The sequence below is a fragment of the Atta cephalotes genome (genome assembly GCF_000143395.1).
Source record: "Atta cephalotes unplaced genomic scaffold scaffold00027, whole genome shotgun sequence".
Lineage (NCBI taxonomy): Eukaryota > Metazoa > Arthropoda > Insecta > Hymenoptera > Formicidae > Atta > Atta cephalotes.
The window spans coordinates 858,104-878,957 of NW_012130091.1; the positions used below are offsets into that span (position 1 = coordinate 858,104).

At 31.5% G+C, this 20,854-nt stretch overlaps 1 protein-coding gene across 1 annotated transcript; it reads left to right on the forward strand.

Moving 5' to 3' along the window:
- The first annotated feature begins 2,758 nt into the window (after nt 1-2,758).
- Nucleotides 2,759-10,525, forward strand: LOC105620478. Its single transcript, XM_012201969.1, has 14 exons — nt 2,759-2,898; nt 3,191-3,395; nt 3,468-3,664; nt 3,753-3,987; nt 4,069-4,225; nt 4,296-4,527; nt 4,648-5,380; nt 7,154-7,998; nt 8,071-8,246; nt 8,573-8,992; nt 9,091-9,266; nt 9,356-9,603; nt 9,987-10,250; nt 10,351-10,525. The coding sequence occupies exons 1-14, from the start codon at nt 2,759-2,761 to the stop codon at nt 10,523-10,525; spliced, it is 4,203 nt and encodes a 1,400-aa protein (XP_012057359.1).
- Nucleotides 10,526-20,854: the final 10,329 nt, after the last annotated feature.

Here is a 20,854-nt window from a genome sequence, read left to right on the forward strand (position 1 = left end):
AACGGAAAGTTTAGTATACATTATTTACCTAACACCTCTATATATATATATATATATATATATATATATATTTATCTCGAATTTAAGTGTCTAAACTTCGAGAACGTGTAGAGGATCGATAAACTAGAAAAAAAGTCCTGTAGAGATATTCTTGTTTTTGCTTCGTTTTAGAGAAAATTGCAAAAAAATAATACATAGTTGCTTCTCGTACTGCCTCTGAAATATTATCGCTAAAATCGTGCACGAAAACAATAATTCCATTTTCAAGTGAAAATTTTTATTCGTTTACATTTCTGCCTTTTTCCTATAAATTCGTCAGTTACTCGCCAGAAACTATCGAGTGAATTATTTTTGTCATAACATGCTGATATGATGCCTGAGATATACTGAGTTTTTGAAAACTGATTTCTTTGATTATTTAGAAAACATCCACATGAAGCAATGGATTCAAATATGGTTTCAACTCGATGGATGTCCCGCTCATTATGGTAAAACTATTTCAGCTTGGCTAAACAGACATTATCCACGACGATGGATTGGACGATGGGGGGTCCTGAAGCAGGAATTGCAGGAAGTTTATTCGTCATCAGTCAACTTAAGAGAACAGTTGAGAAATCGAATCGAGGCTGCAGTGCATCAAATATCGCCAGATCAGTGTTTGACTGCAACAGCCAAATGGTATGAGCTATCCGTACCAGATGCAATGCTTGCATTGCTGCAAGAGGCCAATATTTTGAACAATATTTACATTAAACAAGTAAATAAATACAACGTGAATTAGTAATGAGAAAATACAAAAACTACGTTTTGTCTTTTTTATGATTTTCTCCAAAACGAAACAAAAACGAGCATATTTCTACAAGATTTTTTCTTTCTTAATTTTTGATTCTCTACATGCTACCGAAGTTTAGACATTTAAATTCAGGACACCCTGTATATACATATATATCAATTATACAGAAAAACTGCAAGAGACTAAAATCATTTCTTTTCATAGTTCTGAGAATTTTTTCAGAATTTTTTAGACTTTTTTAATACCGTATTTTCTCATGTTGGTAAAAAGTAAGAAAATGCAATACTAAAAAGTTGATAAAAAATTTTGAAAAAATTTTTAGAGTCATATGAGAAGAAAATAAATGATTTTTGATTGTTGCAGTTTTTCTATGAAGTTGATAGTATTTGAGTAAAAAATTATTTGAGATCAATATTTGGCAATTTTTTGTAATTAATATCTTATTAACTATTGCGAAAATTACAAAATGATAGAGGACTTTTCGACTCAGTTTAGTCCACCCTATCTACACAAAAGTGATTGGCCAAAACTTATGAGATACCGTGCGTGCGTGCGTGCGCGCGCGGTATGTGTGTGTGAGGGAGAGAGAAAGGGAGAAGGAAAGAGACCGGGGGGAGGGGGCTTAAAAGTAGAAATCGAAATCGATTAACGGAAATAATATAATTTAAGAGATTTTCGCCGAATCTAATTAGTTCGTGAACTGACGTGAACGAACTAATTCGGATCGACGCGTTTTAGATATATTCGCTACTGAACGAAATACGAATGAACAATCGCAAAAACGGTGTACGTTAAACGCTAGTACGTTACATTCCGTTTCGCGCTTCGCAACAACAAAACACAGAATTGAGATTGCACGTCGACAGTTTCCCGTTTACTCGCTCCGGTTGAGAGTCACTGATGTACTCAGTTTCGTCCCAATGGGCTGTTCTCGGAGAATCGTTATGCAAGGATCATCTCTCGGTGGACAACCGTGCTATCTGTAAAAGTTTCTCGGCGTTACGAAGCAGCACATTGTCGATCGAGACCACCAGGACTACCTATTGCGTTTGATTTCGCTGGACCTCGCACCTCGTGGTCGCCCGAGAGTGTCCGAGTGTCGAAAGCTCACGTCGATCACAGCTCGATCCCGCGGATCGAGATTCCGCCACTTGCCTTTGCCTTGCCGGCGCGAGGCGTCGCGACGTAGGGATACACTGGGGTATACAACCAAGTACCAACGCTGAAACTCGGTGGGACGAGGTGCGACGAGACGAGACGAAAGAAGAAGCATCGAGTGCATTGAATTTGAGTATACTATCGTTGATCGTAACCGAGAGAAGACAATTAAAATCGTGATTGATGGCGAACTCCCTGCCTCTACTTATTTAAGTTGTTAAATCGTAAATCTAACCTAACCTAACTTAATCCGTGGCTTGATAGCGTTTTTATTAGAATTTTTGGAGCAGAGTTTCGTTTGAATATAAAAGTCCGGTCACAAATTACGGATTGTTATTTGTTGCCAAGTTGCGATAAGCGAGGGTGTACATGCGTTCCCTAGACTCTGGTCTGAGTGAACACATAGTCTTAATTCCCCTCGCGGGCCCTTTTGCGGAATTCCTTTCGCCCATGGTGTTATATCCACAACATCAATATCAACCATTGATGTCAAATCAATCAGTCAAGCTCTCTGTTCTGTGACTCTCCCAGGATCAGTGTATACCTTGAACCAGAGGTCATGATAATCCCATTGATGAAGTAACAATCGCCTCGTTGCATCTCTGCCCCAGCATATCGCGCGTCTCTCGGTGTTCCATTGATAATTGTAAAGTAAAGGATGTTTATATTTTTATACGTGTATAATCATATGATTAATTGGAATGCCGCTGAATATTCTCTGGTACTGTTTGCGTTAATTGTGGAACTTTTTGTTATTTTGTTAGTGTATAAGGAAGTCTCTGAGCGATAAAGGCAATAAAGTTGGAAATGGATCCTGCGACAGTGATAGCTCTTTGCAAGGAGAATATCCAGCCATTAAGGTATGGACGGAATGCTACTCAATTGGGAACTGCATTGAGGGCACAAGAAGATGTAGATGCACAGCAGTTGTTGCTACAGGAGAAGCAGTGAGTATTCTAAATCTATTGGTTCAAAGACGCTTGCATATCTAATTCTATTATAAATTAACTAATTCTTTAATAACTAATTCTATTATAAATTAACATAGAAAATATAATAATGCGTTCAGCAAAAACGTAGCTTTGCATTAAGAATTGTAAGATTCTTTAATTTAATAATTGGTTTATACATTTACATCTAGTGAAGAGTAAGGACAAAACTAATATTAAGGAATGCTTTTTTTTTGTTGAACAGAATCATTTTGTAAAGTTGTTAAAAATATAATATATTTTTATTTAGAATGTATGAGGATGCAATTAAAAATTACGAAGGAGATGATCCGTTAGAGAATTGGTACGAGTATATTTTGTGGGTAGAACAGAGTTATCCGAAAAGTGGACATGAATCCCATATTGGGAGACTCTTGCAACAATGTTTAGCGATATTTGAAAAAGACGTAAAATATCATCAAGATCGCAGATACATACGTTTATGGATTAATTATGTGAGTAATATCTTGTAAGTAATTATATATAATTATGTTGTTATAAATATTATAATAAGACTTGATTTTTAGATAAGTATGCAAAAGAATCCTTTGGAGTTATACCAGCTATTGCACAGCAGTGGTATCGGGACTAGAATAGCCGATATGTACAGAGCTTGGGCTTTCGAATTAGAGCAAATTGAGGATGACAAACGCGCGGATGAAGTTTACTTAATGGGACTATCTGTTCATGCAGAACCATTTGAGGAATTAGGCCATGCTCACCAGTATGAATTATTGCTTTTCACATATTAAAATATATTAAATAAAAATTATTTATGTGTGATAAAATTGTACAATGACATCTTTTCACAGAAATTTTCAATTTGCTGTGGCACGCAAAACTCTTGGACGTATCGAAGAAAGAAACGACGTTTCCTTGTTCGAACAACGTCAGGCTTTTAGTTCATTAAGAGCGATAAGAGCTGGTAAAAGAGTTGGTAGCATACGAACAGGTCATCGTGTACGCGAATATTATCCTGGGACTGTGCCCCAAATCTCATCTTCTATGCAGAACACAAAACCCAATTCTAAAATACAAATATATCAAGTAAGATATTTGTGATATATGAATACCATATTAGTGTATTATACTTTTAAAATTGTAATGAAATGTTAACTTATAACTTAGGATGATATATCTGGAGAAATGAAAAGTTCAAGCATATTAGATCATGTACCTATAGAAGATATGGTACATAAAGAAAACACCATTAAGCCTGGACCATGGAATAGTGGAAGCAAGAGAGGTCCATTAATAGCTCCTACTATAAAAGCGGATTTTAAGAGTAAGATATGTGAAATTAAAACGGCAAGTTATTGCAGGAAAGTGAAGAGAATTTCCTTATTTATTTTCAGTTCACGAGGACCAGAATGATGACAGTAATATGGAGAAAATTAAATTATTTCCAAATCATGTACGTTTTTTTGATGGCAGTAAATACCATGACTGTTTAAGAGTGCCAGTATATGTAGCAGATCCAATAGATTCAAATATTGTACAAAAACCACATTATCCCAAAGAATTAGTTTATGCTGATAATGTTGATCGTAGTATGGAAGAAATTAGAGCACAACTTTATTTGGAAAGGTATCATTCTTTTGACATTCTTTAAGGCATAATAAGAAAATTATTTGATGTATGTATATCCTGTAAAAACATTGATACAATTAATTATATTTTAATTATATAATACAATATTTTATACAGAAGAACGCAGTTTCTGGGAAATAAACATGAAATGTCGATGATTTGTTTACGTGAAACTGATGGAGAATCCCAATCCCAGCTTAACAATTATGAGAACATGTATCATGTACAAGAAGTAGAAGAGCAGAAGCTCAATCAACAAAGAAGAGAAGCTGAAATCAATCAGCAGAGACTCCAAGCTGAACAAGAGTTACAAAGGCAACAATACGAGAACCAGGTCGAGAATCAAGTTTTAGAGACTCAACAGGAAGTTGAACAAAGATTAGAAACCGAGAGAATTGAAGTTGAGAGACTTGAAGCGCAACGAAATAGTCGACCATTACAATCGACAAACTTTATGCACCAGCATCACACTTCGTCGTTGACTGTTGATACTGAGGAACATCTGCTCGGGCAGAGCCTCACTGTAAATACGAAGGAAGCTATTTCGGTAGTGCAAGGTTTGTGGCAATCTCCAGACGCAGCCACTAATGCTTCGCGCTTTCGTAGTCCTCCCGTTGCATCTAGAATGGTAGAGTCGAGGAATAAGTTGCCGTTTGATATACACATGGATAGCTCTATGACTCAACATGTGATGTCTAGTAATAAGCATCATCAAGGATATAATGTGCAAGTTTATAACGATCAAGAGAATCATCAAAGTTATCATACGCAGCATCATAGTTATTCTCAGGATCAGCATGTTGTATATGGGAATCACAGTTTGCAAAATAGTTATCATTATCAGATGCAGGTATAGAAAAAATTTATACAGTATTTATATTGTTTTTATTAAATATTTTTATTTAAAAATTATTTTTATTAAATATTTTGTATAAACGTGAGTGAATCAATAGATAATCTTAACTTAAACTCACCATTGTTATTTTTGGTTTCTTTTTGGATCACAACTAGGATCTATGGAATGCTGCAACTTGTTATGCTATTATATTTCTGAATGTATATTTTTTTAATTCAAAACGTATGAAATTTATGCCTTAAAATCAAATAAAGACAAATAAATATAAATAATATTTGATAAATATTTGATTTTCAATTAATATTAAAAAAAATTTTTTATTGAAAAAATTCACAAAAATTGATTACTTTGGATTTATAAAATTCTTAAATTTTTAAATTTTAAGCAACAAAACGTGACGTTTTTAGTTAACCTTTTGGACTAACAAAAAAATAATATTCTTAAAAAATATTAATCGCTCAAAAAAAAATTATTATTTGAACTAATTGAACTATTGAAAATCGATATTTAAAAAAATCTATATCATAATTTTACAACTGAAACATAAAATTTTGTTCCTTGAACAATATAAAATGGTAGATAAGATTGTACATATATAAATATTATTATAGTATATATAATTAAATTTATTAGAATTTATTAGGATTTAATTTAGAGGATGATGCTCGATTTGAAACAATACATCCGCCCAATTGATAAAATTTCTACTATTTATATTGAAATAATTCTTTTTAATTCTACATTTTCAAATAGAATTATTTATTTTTATACTATCCGACAATTATACTAATCCGTAGTAAACGTATATTTAACAAAAAATAAAGAAATATTAAGAATGCAGAAAACTTATGAGCTAGCCACATGTGGGTCCCAAGTATTCTCTGAACTTTCGTGCACTCTCACATTGAAAACAAAAAAAACCTTGCAGGCTTATCATATCTATGGATAGTTCAAGTATTTTTGAACTTCAATCCAGATTTTTAAATTACATTACAAAAAAGTTATAGCAATCACAATAAAAAATCACATAAGATACGTTGTACTCTATGGTGGCGAGCTAGGGTTAATTTGATTAAAGAGCAAAATTAATAATTAATAACTTGATATTGATGGATCTATTGTATAAATACAATCTGTTGCTTTTGATTATATATACATTTATATTTAACAAGAGATTTTTTTAAAATAATAAAAATAAAATAAATAGTAAAACTCAGGTCAAATCAGTAGTCAAACTTGATAATAATAAATGATGTAGTGAAGAGAGTATGATTCTGAATCAATTCCTCGGTTAATAGCGAGAAAGGACAGTCAGTATGAATAAATGAATAAATTCCAATATTAATGATGTAGCTTGTGTATATCAGATCATATAAATGTTGGTGATAGCATCCTTTGTAACACGAAGATGAGATGATTCTTAGAAATCTGTTATATTATCTATTGTAACTCGAACGTGAAATGATTCTCATAATATGTTAATATAATTAGATTTTTGGATATTTATGTATTTGGGTATTTTGCGGTTGATGAGGACTAAGTATAGTCGAAACGTATCGTGGAAACTTATAATTTGTGATTAATATTATTTAGTACACCTAACTATAACTCGTTTAATGTATTGATCTAGATTTTACTATTTATTAATTTGTTGTAAGTTATACGAGCGAAAAAAATTAATATTATTTATATTGTAAAAATATTTCCATTTGAAAAAGGATTTAATATAATGTACAGGGATTTAATATAATGTGTTTTTTATTACAGCAGCATCATGATCAAGTGCAGCAACCACATCCTCGGCAGCACCATTCTCAACATCACCATCAGCAGTTGATTCCATCGCATCAGCAAATGCATACTGTGCATCATCAGTCTCTTCCTCATCCGCAGCATTTACAATCGCCTCATAATCAAATGCCGCATCATCAATCGCATATTCATCATCATCAATCTTCGCACAGTCATCATCATCAGTCTCCGCACAATCATCAGTCTTCACACAATCATCTTCAATCTCCACTCAATCATCATCAATCATCACATAATCATCATCAGTCTCCACACAATCAACATATTTTACATTCTCAGCAACCGCAACATGTGCAGCAACACATACAACATATGCAGCATCCCATTTATGGTAACATATTACCCAATGATATCAGCTATCAACAATATCCAATTGAAGCACCTATGCTGCCTCAGCAAAATATAGAATCACAAAAACAGTTACATTTCTCTCCTTATACCGATTCTGAAATTGAAACGAGCAAACCATACAGAATGCCATCTGAGTTACCATACATTAAATCGCCTGGGATGAATCGTAAAGATATCAAATATCTTGAAAGCGCGGAAGATAAAGAGAATGCTATTGTTGTGGATTATAATGGTGCGCTAGAAGAAAATATGATATCCAAATCAGACGAAAATAATCTTTATATCGATGAAAGTTTGGGTATAACTCCTCTTTCAGCTGCTAATGAAACATGTTTTACAGAAGCCTTTAATGTACCATTAACAAGCTCTACACCAATGATTAATCATTTTAAACCATCATACAGAATAAAAGATGATTCATTTTCAAATCAGAATACTGTATCCCAACCGTATGTATTAATCAGTTTTTGATTTGTCGGAAGTATATGATAAAATATTTAAGTTTTATTTATGTTAAATAGAGTTGCAGAAGCACCTAATGTCGAAAGTGATGATAAATTAAGCGTGATATTAGAATCTACACGAGAATATGTATCAAGCAGTTCAGGGAGTAGTAATTATACCAAAACAACTGGATTAACCTTTGCATTAACGAGAGAAGATGTGATTCCTTTTAAAGAACAACCTGTGGATACAAGTATGTATAAAAAATTTCGTTAGTAATAAGTATAATCTATTTTTATATCGTAATTGTACATATTTAAGAGATTTAGGCCAGTATTTACGTGTTGGTTCTTAGACCTAAGACTTTAAGTAGAGTCTTAAGATGTCATGAATTAATGACAGTCGTTTTAGCAGATAGTTAAAATAAAAATTGACTGATGGATACTGAGCCTAATTTCCGAAAAGTAGTTGTTCAAATTATAATTAAATAAATTTTAATTATAAATTAAATATTTTGCACAGGCTTTTCATTTAATTGAAAAATATGAAAATGTTTTAACTTTGTAATTCTACATAAAGTTCTAGAAGAGGAGTCAAACGAATCTCTATTATCTGTGAATCAACCTTATGAACAAAAGCAGCATGCACAGATTCAGGCAATGCATGCTCAAAGTCCACGTACAGTACAACGGCATGTTGATCAAATTACATCCGAAATAAAGAATAATTGCGATCTAAGAAAATCCATAAATTTAAAACTTAATGAAGAAGATAATTCAGAAAAAGTTAGCACCATGGAGTGCGAGGAGCATGAACCTATGGAACAAATGGAGGAAGAATGCTTCGAGCTTCCATTGAAAGATATAAATCCGTTCGATAAAAATTTAATAGCTGGCCTATTGAAAAAAATTAAATTTCCGCAATCTCATCATGCAGATGGATACAAAAGAATAGATACCAATCTAAATAAACTTGTGCCTTCTACTATGATTACGCTTGGTTAGTGTTCAATTTACATGGATTCAGATTTATGTATTGTAAGATATTTACAAGCTTTTATTTTTTATATTAATCTATATTTTACGCTCTCTCTCCAGATACCGAAGCGTATGATTTGGAAAAGTGCCTTGGGAAAGGAATGTATGGAACAGTTTATAAAGCAGTTAATTTGCAAACAGGCGAGATTGTTGCTCTTAAAACGCAAAGACCTGCTTGGGTTTGGGAATACTATATCGTACGAGAAATAAAAATACGTCTTACAAATCCACATATGGTATAGTATAGCACAAATATTGTTAAATAAAGATTACTTTTATTATCAACAAATTAATTCTCCTTCCATATTATAATTTTTTTTTTCAGTTACGCAGTTTTATGGATGTAACGATGGCATATGTGGCTAATAATGGAAGTATACTAGTTTCAGAATATTCTAAATTCGGAACGTTATTAGAAGTGACAAATCAGATAAAACTTGCCACTGGCAAACTTCTATCGGAAACTTTAACTATTTTCTTCACAATTGAAATGCTTCAAATCGTGGAGTACTTACATAAATGCCAAATAATACATGGAGACATAAAGCCAGATAATTTTTTATTAATGCGGTTGTTAGTATTATTTTTTTTAGCAACTTTTTTCTATTTGATAAATAATAATCATTGATTATTTAATAATAATAATAATAATAATAATAATAATAATAATAATAATAATGTAATAATAATAATTGTTTTTAATGTTAAATAAGATATGTTACAGTTAAGAACATTTTTATTAATGATCATTTTTAAAAATTTGTGTGACAATAATTAACAATAATTGCACTATCATTCTTAAAGAAAAGGAATTTCCTACCTAAAATTAGTAATATAAATTTTACAAGAATAGGAATTGATTAATTCTAAATTTGCAAATCGATAACTGAATAGTTTATTCTTTTTAATTATCATATATTAGATTATGAATATAATTGCTCTATAATCATCAACAGACCTACGCAAGATGTAAGGCTAACTATACAATTGATAGATTTCGGATGTAGCATAGACATGAAACTGTTCCCAGAAAATACAACGTTTATGCAAGTTATAAAAACGGAAGATTTTACTTGTATCGAAATGCAAACTGGAAGACCATGGACATATCAGACTGATTTATATTGTCTAGCGGCGACCAGTCATTGTTTATTGTTTGGCAATTATATGAAAGTGTCAAATGTGGGCGGCCGTTGGTTTATTGCCTCGAAATTACCAAGGTATACAAGTAATAAATATATAATTAATCCAAAAGGGATCCATATTTATATCGCGAAAAAGCGTTAATCATACATTCTGCACATCTTTTCTGTATTATAGGTATGCTAAGAGAGCTGCATGGGAACAATTTTTCATGGAGTTGTTAAATATCGAGTCGTGTGAAAAAATGCCCGATCTAGCGAAATTAAGGAATATGATGGAGGAGACATTGGCGCAAATGCCAGAACCGCAAACAAAATTTCGAACTTTCGTCAATATCCTCAACAAACGATAACGCTTGCTATATTTGATAATATGTTCCAATGTGTGCACATATTCAGCAAAGAACCACCATGTAATAAGAAAACATTAATGTTATTGTGCTATTTATTATAAAAAAAGTTAATACTACAGTGAGATAAAAATATATGTATCTACACAGTTATAATACATGAAAATGCACTTTATGGCCTGCTTCGTGGTGGCTTTATCGATATTCGTTGCTTGCACATAATCATTATTAGGACCACTGTGCAACGACTAAAACCTATCCAAAAATTGTTTTAGAAACATATGAGATATGTAAAGATTTATACAGTAGAGATTTTGGAAATGTACTTGTTTATATGTACCTCTTTATCTCTTAAATAACGTATGCGCTCGCTGTGCAAGTTATGAAAAAGTGGTTGTACAATATGATTAAAAAAAAGTCTCAGAAAAATTTGAATCTGTAAAAATGAATAGTACAATATGCATGTGATACATTATGTATTCAATTTGCAAGATGGTATGCAGACAAGATGGTGGATGCAGAAGCGCATACATACTTGAGTACCTTGTATAGATAGTTAATAGTATAGTATGGATGCGTTCCGAATTACACACGAAACGCATGATGCATTTGTCCTTGTTGTTCACATAAGAAGAATAAAAAAGGATAAAATGATACCGCATGTGTTTCATGTCTTTGAAACGTATCTAAAATATAATCATTGTATATTTAAAATAGATTTTGGCCTTAAGTCATTCTGTTATCAGTTTGATTCTGTTGTCAACGGGTTCATTTTGTTTTTTAATATTCTCTGTACGAAAATATACCATATCAATGATGTTAACTGAGATTATTTCAAACATTCCCAAATAATACTTACTTATGCAAAGCAATGAAATAATTTTTTTATAAAATAGCATATGTATATTATACATCTGATTCCATTTTAATTTGAATATGTGCAGGCTTATTTTCGCGAGTGTCCACTAAACAGGCCTTTTATGTAGTGTACGCTTAAGTTAAGATTTCTTAAATATATGCGTATATATATATGACACAATCGACGAAAGTATTAAGGTTATGCGTTTCGATTTTAGATTTTATAAAGATATACAAGAACTTTTGGTTGTCTAAAATATTAATATTATAAATTTAAATAATTTATTAATATTAATATTAAATTACATATAATATTAGTATCAAATATAAAATATTAATAATAAAAATTAGTACTAAATTATATAAACATACACATCGGGACCAGTGTATGTGTACGTTTAAATGTTTAAATAAATCTTAATTGACAACCTATTGTTCTTGTTTAAAAATTTATGAGACTATACTTTACCTTATTTTAATAGTAACATAAAGAAAAAAGGATAAAAGCTTGTATACAAAGCTCTAAGATTAAAAACAGTTGAGACAATGGCCTAGTTACACTGTGCGCTTAATTCGCGGCCTATACGATAAGCGTCTTTGTTTAATCTATCTATAAATAAGAACACCTATCGTATAGGTCGCGGACTAAGCATATGGTAATCATAGCCATTGTAAGATACATTTATTAAAATTAATAACACCAAGATGCGTGAATGCATGCGTGCATGTGTGTGCGTACCTATACAGGTCCCGAAATTTTTTACTAAGCGGTCTTGTGTACATAGAGCGGATTAAATTGAGTCGAAAAGCCCTCTACGATTTTACAATTTTTGCAATAATTAATAAGATATTAATTACTAAATATCGGTGTTTTTTCAATAATTTTCAATAATTTTTTTACTCAAACTATATTTTACTATCAACTTTACAGAAAAACAGCAAGCAATAAAAATTGTTTATTTTCTCCTAAAATTCTGAGAATTTTTAAAAAATTTTTTCAGAATTTTTTAATACCTTATTTTGTCATGTTAGTAAAAATTAAAAAATGCAGTAAAAATAAGAAAATGCAGTACTAAAAAGTTGATAAAAAATTCTGAAAAAATTCTCAAAGTTTTATGAGAAGAAAATAAATGATTTTTATCTGGTGCAGTTTTTCTGTAAAGTTGATAGTATTTGAGTAAAAAATTATTCAAGACCAATATTTTGCAACTTTTAGTAATTAATATTTTGTTAACTATTGCGAAAATTGACTGGTAGAAAAAAAATGACTGGTAGAAGACTTTTCGACTAAGTTTAGTCTGCTCTATCACAAAAGTGTTTGGCAAAAAATTTCAGACACCTGTGTGTATATACATGGTGGGGGCAGTAATTCTGTCCACTTAGAATATTTTCGCTGTTTTTAGAGATATGAAATGATATATTTATTGAAATATAGCATGAAGAGGAGTACAATATTTAATATAGATACTATTTTTCTACAAATGAAGGCGCTTTGGAGATTTCAAGTCACATCCATTTTTTAAAATGAAATTGTATGATTTTTTTTTACATAATATAATTTCTCTAATTATTCTGCATATAAAAGTATTGGTAGTGATGTCAAAAAATCAATTTATATACTTTATTCTGGCATATATTGATATTACATAACTCATAAACTATTAATTTTTTTATAAATTTCGTATCTTAATGCTTTTATGAATAGAATAATGAGATAAATCATTTGGTGGAAAGAAAACACATAGTTGCTTTAAAAAGAAATTTATGCAAAAAAGGATAATTTTTTTAAATAAGCAACTATATGTTTCCATCAATTGATTCATTTTATTATTCTGCATTCTGCAAAAATATTAAAATATAATTGTCAAAAAATTAATAGTTTACGAGTTATTTAACATTTCAATATATGCCAGAATAAAGTATAAAATATCTCGTAAACTATTGGTTTTTTGATATCACTACTTTTATATACAGAATAATTAGAGAAATCATATTTAAAATTATATTTAAAAAATTATATTTAAAATTATATTTAAAGAAAATTATATTTAAAAAAATCATTTAATTTCATTAAAAAAAATGGAGATGACTTTGAAATTTCTGAAGCGCCTCCACCTAGAAAAACTATTAATAGTATATTGTACTCCTTTTGATGCTATACAATTTCAATATACTATTTCATATCTCTAAAAAATAGCGAAAATATTTTAAGTAGACAGAATTACTGCCTCACCCTGTGTATATATAGGATGTCCCATTTTAATCGATTATCTCAAATATTTCTTCTTCGTATGCTTATCCATTAATGGATGTTTGTTCACATTTAGCATCTTCTTTTCGTTCCTCGCTGTATGTACCAGTTCTTCCACTGCGCGGTCCTGTCCACTGCCTTATATTACGGAGCCAAGATAATTTTTTACATCCCACTCCTTTTTTTTCTTTGATCTTTGTATAATTCTCTGTAGCAGTTCGTATTTTATATTGTGCATGATGTGTCCTAAATATGCTGTTTTCCTCCTTTTTATTATATCTCTCGATCCTTATTCATTTGTCTCAAAACCGTTGGTCCTCGTCGTTCACGGTATCTTAAGGATTCTGCGATAGACTCACATTTCAAAGGCTTCTAATCTATTCATTTCGGAAATCTTCATCCCTCCATTCCATATAAAAGCATCGATCATATATATCATCTAATGAATTTAGTTCTTAGATTTAGATCAAAATCCGTATTGGTGAGGATTTTTTTAAATTTCATGATTGCCCTGCGAGGCATTTTATTTCTGTTTCTGACGTCCAATTTTCACACAGCCACATTCCTAGATATTTAAACTTGTTCATTCGCTCTATTTATCTTCTAGTATTAAGCTTTTTCTGAATATATTCGGTTCTCGGATAATAATTGAAATGAAATACATGAATTTTGTTTTCTTAGTATTGATGTTTAATCCCATGTTAAGAAGTTGTTCCAGATCATCTATGTTGTTTGCAATTAACATTGTGTCGTCTGCATATCGAATGTTATTCAGCCATTCTCCATTGAATGAAATCCTTTGTCCTTAATGTCCTCGAGTGCTTCTTGGAAAATAATTTCAGAATATAGATTAAACAGAAGAAGTGAGAGAACACATTCCTGTCGAACGCTTCTACAAATTTCAATTTCGCTGATTTCCTCTCCATCAACCCAGATTTGTGCTTTTTGATTCTAATATAAATTTTTGATACATTGGATGTCTTTTGTATCTATTTCAGTTTTTCGGAGAACTTCCATAAGCCTATGATGTTGCACTCTATTGAAGGTCTTCTCGTAATCTATGAAGCACAAACATCTTTCCTCTGATTATAGCAATTTTGCACCAAAACTTGTGTTGCTACTATTGATTTTCTCATACCTAGCTCCTGCCTGAACCCAAACTGAGAGTTATTAAGGCTCCTCTCGTCCTTTTTCTTTGATGTAAAATTTTTAGAAATAATTTTAAAGCATGACTCATACTGACTAATATATGATCTGCATATTTCTTCGCGTTGTTCTTTTTTGATAAAGCCATGATTTTGAGGAAAGCCATTGATCAGGATATATTCTTATGTATATTTTATTGAAAATTTTAAGAAGAAGTGTCATTCCTTTCTCATCCAACAACTTTAATAGTTCCGATGGCACTGAACCTGTTGCTTTGTTTGTTTTTGATTTTTATTGCTTTTTCAATTTTTTCCTTTGTGATTAGTGAGATTGTTGTTGTTTATCTCTATTTGTCTGTCTAGCCTCTCATTTGCAAAAAAACTTCTCACGTATTCCTCCCATATTCTCTTCTTCTTTAGGATACCATTGGCCATTTTGTTGTTTTTATCAATCTAAAACTATCGCAAAAAATGTCCTTTTACGATAGATTTCGGCTGTTTCTTTCATTTTTTTAATGTAGATTGAAATTGTCGTGAAATTGTTTGCAGTTTTTCCATGTCCTCGCATTCTTGTTTTAGTTACATGTTCTTTGCTATCTTTGCTCTTATTTTTCTCTGAGTTTCATTATATCTGCGTAGGTCTGCTTGATTTTTATATGTTCGTCGTTTACCCATGAGCGAGAGAATCTCATCTGTCATCCAATTCTACCTCTGGTCCTTCTCTCGATATCCTAATTTATTTTTTGCGATACTTATCATGGCATTTTTTAACTCTTCCCATATTCTAGTTGAATCTTGCTCACTTCTTTTTGGATTTAACACTTTTCTATGTTGCTATTATTTCCTGACTTACTGCTCTTCTTATATGTTCTTGTTTAAGTCTTTCATAGGCTATTTCTCGTTTTGGAACCTATTTTTTATGCTTTAATTTTGATTGCCATTAATAGTATATGATCAGAGGGTACAGTTGCTTTAGGTGCTTACTTTGTTAATTGAGGATCTAAAATATTTATTGATGAGTATAAAGTCTATCTGATTACGATTTATGTTCCTCGACTGTCTTTGGGAGATCTCCATATATATAATATAATCTCCTAGGTGGTAAACCATGTGTTGGTAACTTTCATGTCTTCTTCCTGGCAAAATGCATGAGTCGTTCTCCTCTCTCATTTCTTGTTTTTCCCAGTTTCCCAGTTCAAATAGGCTCACCAAATCCTCAAACCTTCCTTTCCCTAGTCTAGAGTTGAAGTCGCTCATGATTATGTTAATATTGTGTTTTCTAATGACTGTAACATTTCTTTTATCTGCTCATAGAATATTTCTATCTCCTCTGATGCATCGGCAGTTGGCGCGTATATCTGAATGATATTTAAATTAGCGAGCCATTAAATCTCATCAACGCTATTCTATCTAAATACGGAAGTTGATGATGCAGTTTCTAAGACGTTCCGACACAATAATTCCAACTCCCTTCCGATGATTCCTATCGATGATTGCCCGAATAACAGAACACACTTCCTCGGATATTGCACATTCCGGCATCCGGCCACCAAGTTTCCTTTACATCCATATCGATGTCAAACATTTCTTCATTTCTTAGATTTGGCTAGTTTTCCTGTCTCAAATAAACTTCGCACATTCCATGTGCTTATGTTGATCTTTCTACATTCATCGTCGCTTTGACTCCGCTCAAATATGTTCCCCCTCGGAGATCCGATTGAGGAACTATTTAAATCTCCGGAACATTTCGAATTATGAAATATCTCTTAAACAGTACATTTTAGGGAAAAATGTTTTAGACAAAAGTTTTAGGACTTCCAGGGGAACATAAGATAGTGCCATTGGTTCAACTTGGTGGAATCATCAAGGTCATTTCGAATTTTTTAAATGAGGTCCCCCCATTTTTTATTACATATTCTTGCAGCTTAGCAGCTGCCTCGAAAGCTTTTCAGAACACTATAATAAAATATTTTTTCATTAAGTACTTTGCGAATTATAAGGCTTGAAAGTTACAGTACCGGCAGCATTAGTATTACTCAAAGTATCTGACCGGCTAAAACCTCTTAAAGATTGTATCTCTTATTTTCATTTTTATGTAAAAATGAATTTTTAATGCATAAATGAAAATAAGAGGAATAATCTCCCATGACCTTGATCTTGATTTATGTTAGCCACCTCATAATCCTGAACAATATTCAAGTTTTAGCTATCGATTGGACACCTTGGATAATGTTAATGCCGGTGGTATTATGACTTACAAACCTTATAACTCGAAAAGTACTTAATGAAAATGAACTTAATTATAATATTTTGGAAAACTCTCGAGATAAGCTACAAAAATATGTAATAAAAAATGGGGAGTTCCATTTAAAAAATTCAAAGTGACCTTGCTCTTACCTTGACAACGCCACCTAAGAACGCCAAACCAATGATATCATTTTATGTCCCTCTCGAAGTTCCAAAACTTTTGTTTGAAACGTTCCTTAAAATGCACTGCTCAAGAAATATTTAAGATGATCAATGAAAAATGGGACATACTGTATATATACGGGTGTTTCAGTCAATTTCAAACCACCTGTTTAGCTCTCTTATATTCGCAGGATCCAATCGTAAAAGTGTTCAGACAAAAGTTGTAGGATTTAAAAAGATCTATTTACTGATTTAATCAGTTTGATCTTAGGTGGCGTTGCCTGACCAAGGTCAGGTCACGTTGATCTTTTTTAATGGAACTTTTTATTTCAGTATCTAATAATCGAAAGTTTTGCAAAACATTATAATAAAGTTATTGAGCTTTATTACCTTTCGAGTTATAAGCCTCGAAAATTATAATACTGCCGGCATTAGCATTACGCAAGGTCCGACTGATGGCTAAAACCTCTTGAATATTATTCAGGATCATATCTTGGATAACATTTGTCAAGATCAAAGCTGTTGAAGATTATTTCTATTTTCATTTTTGTAAGAGAGAAATAAGAATTGATTTTTATATAAAAAAATGAAACTGATTATTGAACAAGGACAGAATGATTCTCAATCAATGTCAATTTGTATCAATTTGTATCTCTTGTTGGAAAGCTTCTGTAATTGTTTTACACACATACCGATTGTCAGTGTCATTGTGCAGCTTTTTTGCATATAAAATATCTGCGCAACGACATCCTAACCGTATCGATAGACGTATAAAGATAATTACAGAATAATGTCCCTGTAGCCCAGCACATGTTTTCATCGCAGTATTTCGCAGTTGACAGATTTCTTAACCTCAATAGTTATAAATTTTAATATCTCGCTTTGCAGGGCAGTCCGACACTTTTTTCTGTCAGATTTTTTTCATTTTATGCAAAAACGCGTCAAATGAGCCTAATCGAAATCGGAGATGAGACAGTTCTGAATAATTACAAAATCAGTACATTAAAATTTTCTCAGTGAACACAAGTTACATGTTATGTATCTATTGGTTATAATTTCCCAATATAATTTCGACAATATAACATACGAGTTACATTACGGTTATGAATAGGAAATTACAACTAACAGGTATGTTACATATAACTTATTTGTGTTCACTGGAGAAGTTTTAATATACTGATTTTGGTTATTCTTCGAAATTCTTCAGAGTTTTTGCATTATAGATCTTTTAATATCTTCTTCGCGTCCGATGCTAATCATGTAACCTAATAAAGCCGCGAGAAGATTATGGAAGCTTGTTTCGCTTGCGAAAATCGTATTGATATAAAGCAATAAGTACGATTTACCTAACTCTCTCTATTTTACAAATTTCCTAATAGTAACTTACAAACATTTTACTAATTTGATGCTATACTCGAAGAGAATAGCTTTAATTTAAATATCAATATTATAACCCTGTAGTACACTATAATTCAATTACTTTGTACTAATAACACCTTAGATAAATTGTATTTACCAAAACTTATAACGTTTTCGGCCCGATCGGGTTTGCACCAATCATGCTTGGGTTAGCAAGTGTTTCGCTATTGGTTGACGTTACACGCTCCACCAATAAGAAAGCACGAAACATCATTACTTCAACCCAGGTTAGTGCAAACTCGGTCGAACCGAAAACGTTATTAGATCAGACCTGAAAAAAAATCAATTTTGAATGTCACTCATAAACAGCCCAGTCAGAAATGATAATAGGTATGTTCAGCATTGCAAATCGGAGCTGTCCGTTTGCTCTTTTACCTCGAAAATCGTTCGGCAACTTGCATCTTTCTACTAGATGTCATCTCATCTGTATTAACATTTCTAGAGTCAATCGAGGTTGATCCATGCTTGATCCAGTCCAGATTTAAAGACCAAGCTCGCAGAGCTAATGCAGATTTTCGCGCCTAAATTAAATTCATAACCTATATATTTATGATAATGTATCCAATTGATTCGTTATCACATAACGTACATTCTCTTTTAATACTTCTATTTTACAAATAATGTATTTGTATTATATACTATTATAATGTTTGAGTCTACAAACGCTCAAATAAATGTTATTATCAAATGCTATGCTCAAATAAAAATTGATGGAGTACATTATGTACAATATTTAATGAGGAAAATAAATTTTTAATTCTTTTCCTCTTTATGAATTTGAAGTTACATATTTGAAAACAAAGAATTTGCTAGTTAATTTTTCAATCAAAGCTTATGTATTAGAATACATATAATCAAAGCTTATGTATTAGAATACATATAGAATGAAATAAAATCAAACTGCATTAATATATTAAAGACTCTAACAAATATAAATCAAGTAATATAACTTATAAATTGCTGAAATTTATTTTGCAATGTAGTATTTTCTTTTAAGAAAACATACTTTGCATATGAGTCTGCTATAATTAATGTGTAACGATCTATTTTTAGTATATAAGACTATTATCAGTTTTTAGTAAAGCAAAAGAAATTTTCAATTAATAGAGTATTTTTTATTTATTCATAAAATAAAATTTTTATTAATTCATAAAAATAAATTTTATTTTAGAATCTTAAAGGACAATTTACAGCTCTGTAACGTTTGGAATTGGCACTCGGATTGCTTGAAGATTACGTGAGTAAGCTTACCATCTAGTTCGCATTTCAGATTTATATTGCTGAACGTATCTAATGGAATCAACATCGAATTAATATCGATTCGATATCGAAAGCATCAAATCAATGTCGAATCTACATTAATTTGATATTGATTTCATTATCATTTCTGACTAGGAGAAAGTTTTAGAGCGGATATAAAGAGACTGACACCAATTAGCCGGAAGTCGCCATTTAGTGTCCTACATCTATATAAGAGTATCTATATGATGCAATTCCTCTTCTTTCTTTAACGTTATCTTCTTTCCAATAATAAGGTGGAGCCAATAATGCAATAAGTTGAAGTGAAACAAATATACGTTTGGTTCACTTTAATTTATTGCATCGGTTCAGAGTGCAGCAATAAAAAACAGACCTATAATAAGAGTTAGGACAACGTAGTCACAATGCAACTTTTGATTGATTGCCAAAATCCGCTATATGTAATAGCCAACGCTAGTTTTAAATGAATTGCAATTGCCAATACAACCACGAGTTGTACAAGCAAATTGCAGAAAATCATGTATTTGATGTTATCCTTCGTATTTTCATCATTATCTAACGCTGGCAGTATATCATTTACACGAGATTTGTTAAAGAATATTACTTTTAATCATATCATTTAATTGAACTCAGCTACATGTGTTGACGTGTCATATTTTCTGTATATCACATATCGTCTATTGTGTCTGTAGTATTTGGCTATTAATGGCGACGGTTTATCCTAACTCTTATTGTAGGAACAATAATCTATCCCACTCTAGAAGACTCGAAGATAAAACAAAAATGCCAGTTCTTAAATCTAATTACTAGTTTTTACATTACATAAGTATCATCATTAAAAAAAAAAATGTTTCATTTAGACAATATAATGGAGGTATGATTTAACCGTCAATACGACTTAGCCACTATTCCATCCTATACCATAAATTTTTTTGCCACTCTTTATTTGTTACTAAATTATTTTATTGTAATTGAACTAAGTTGGTTCCC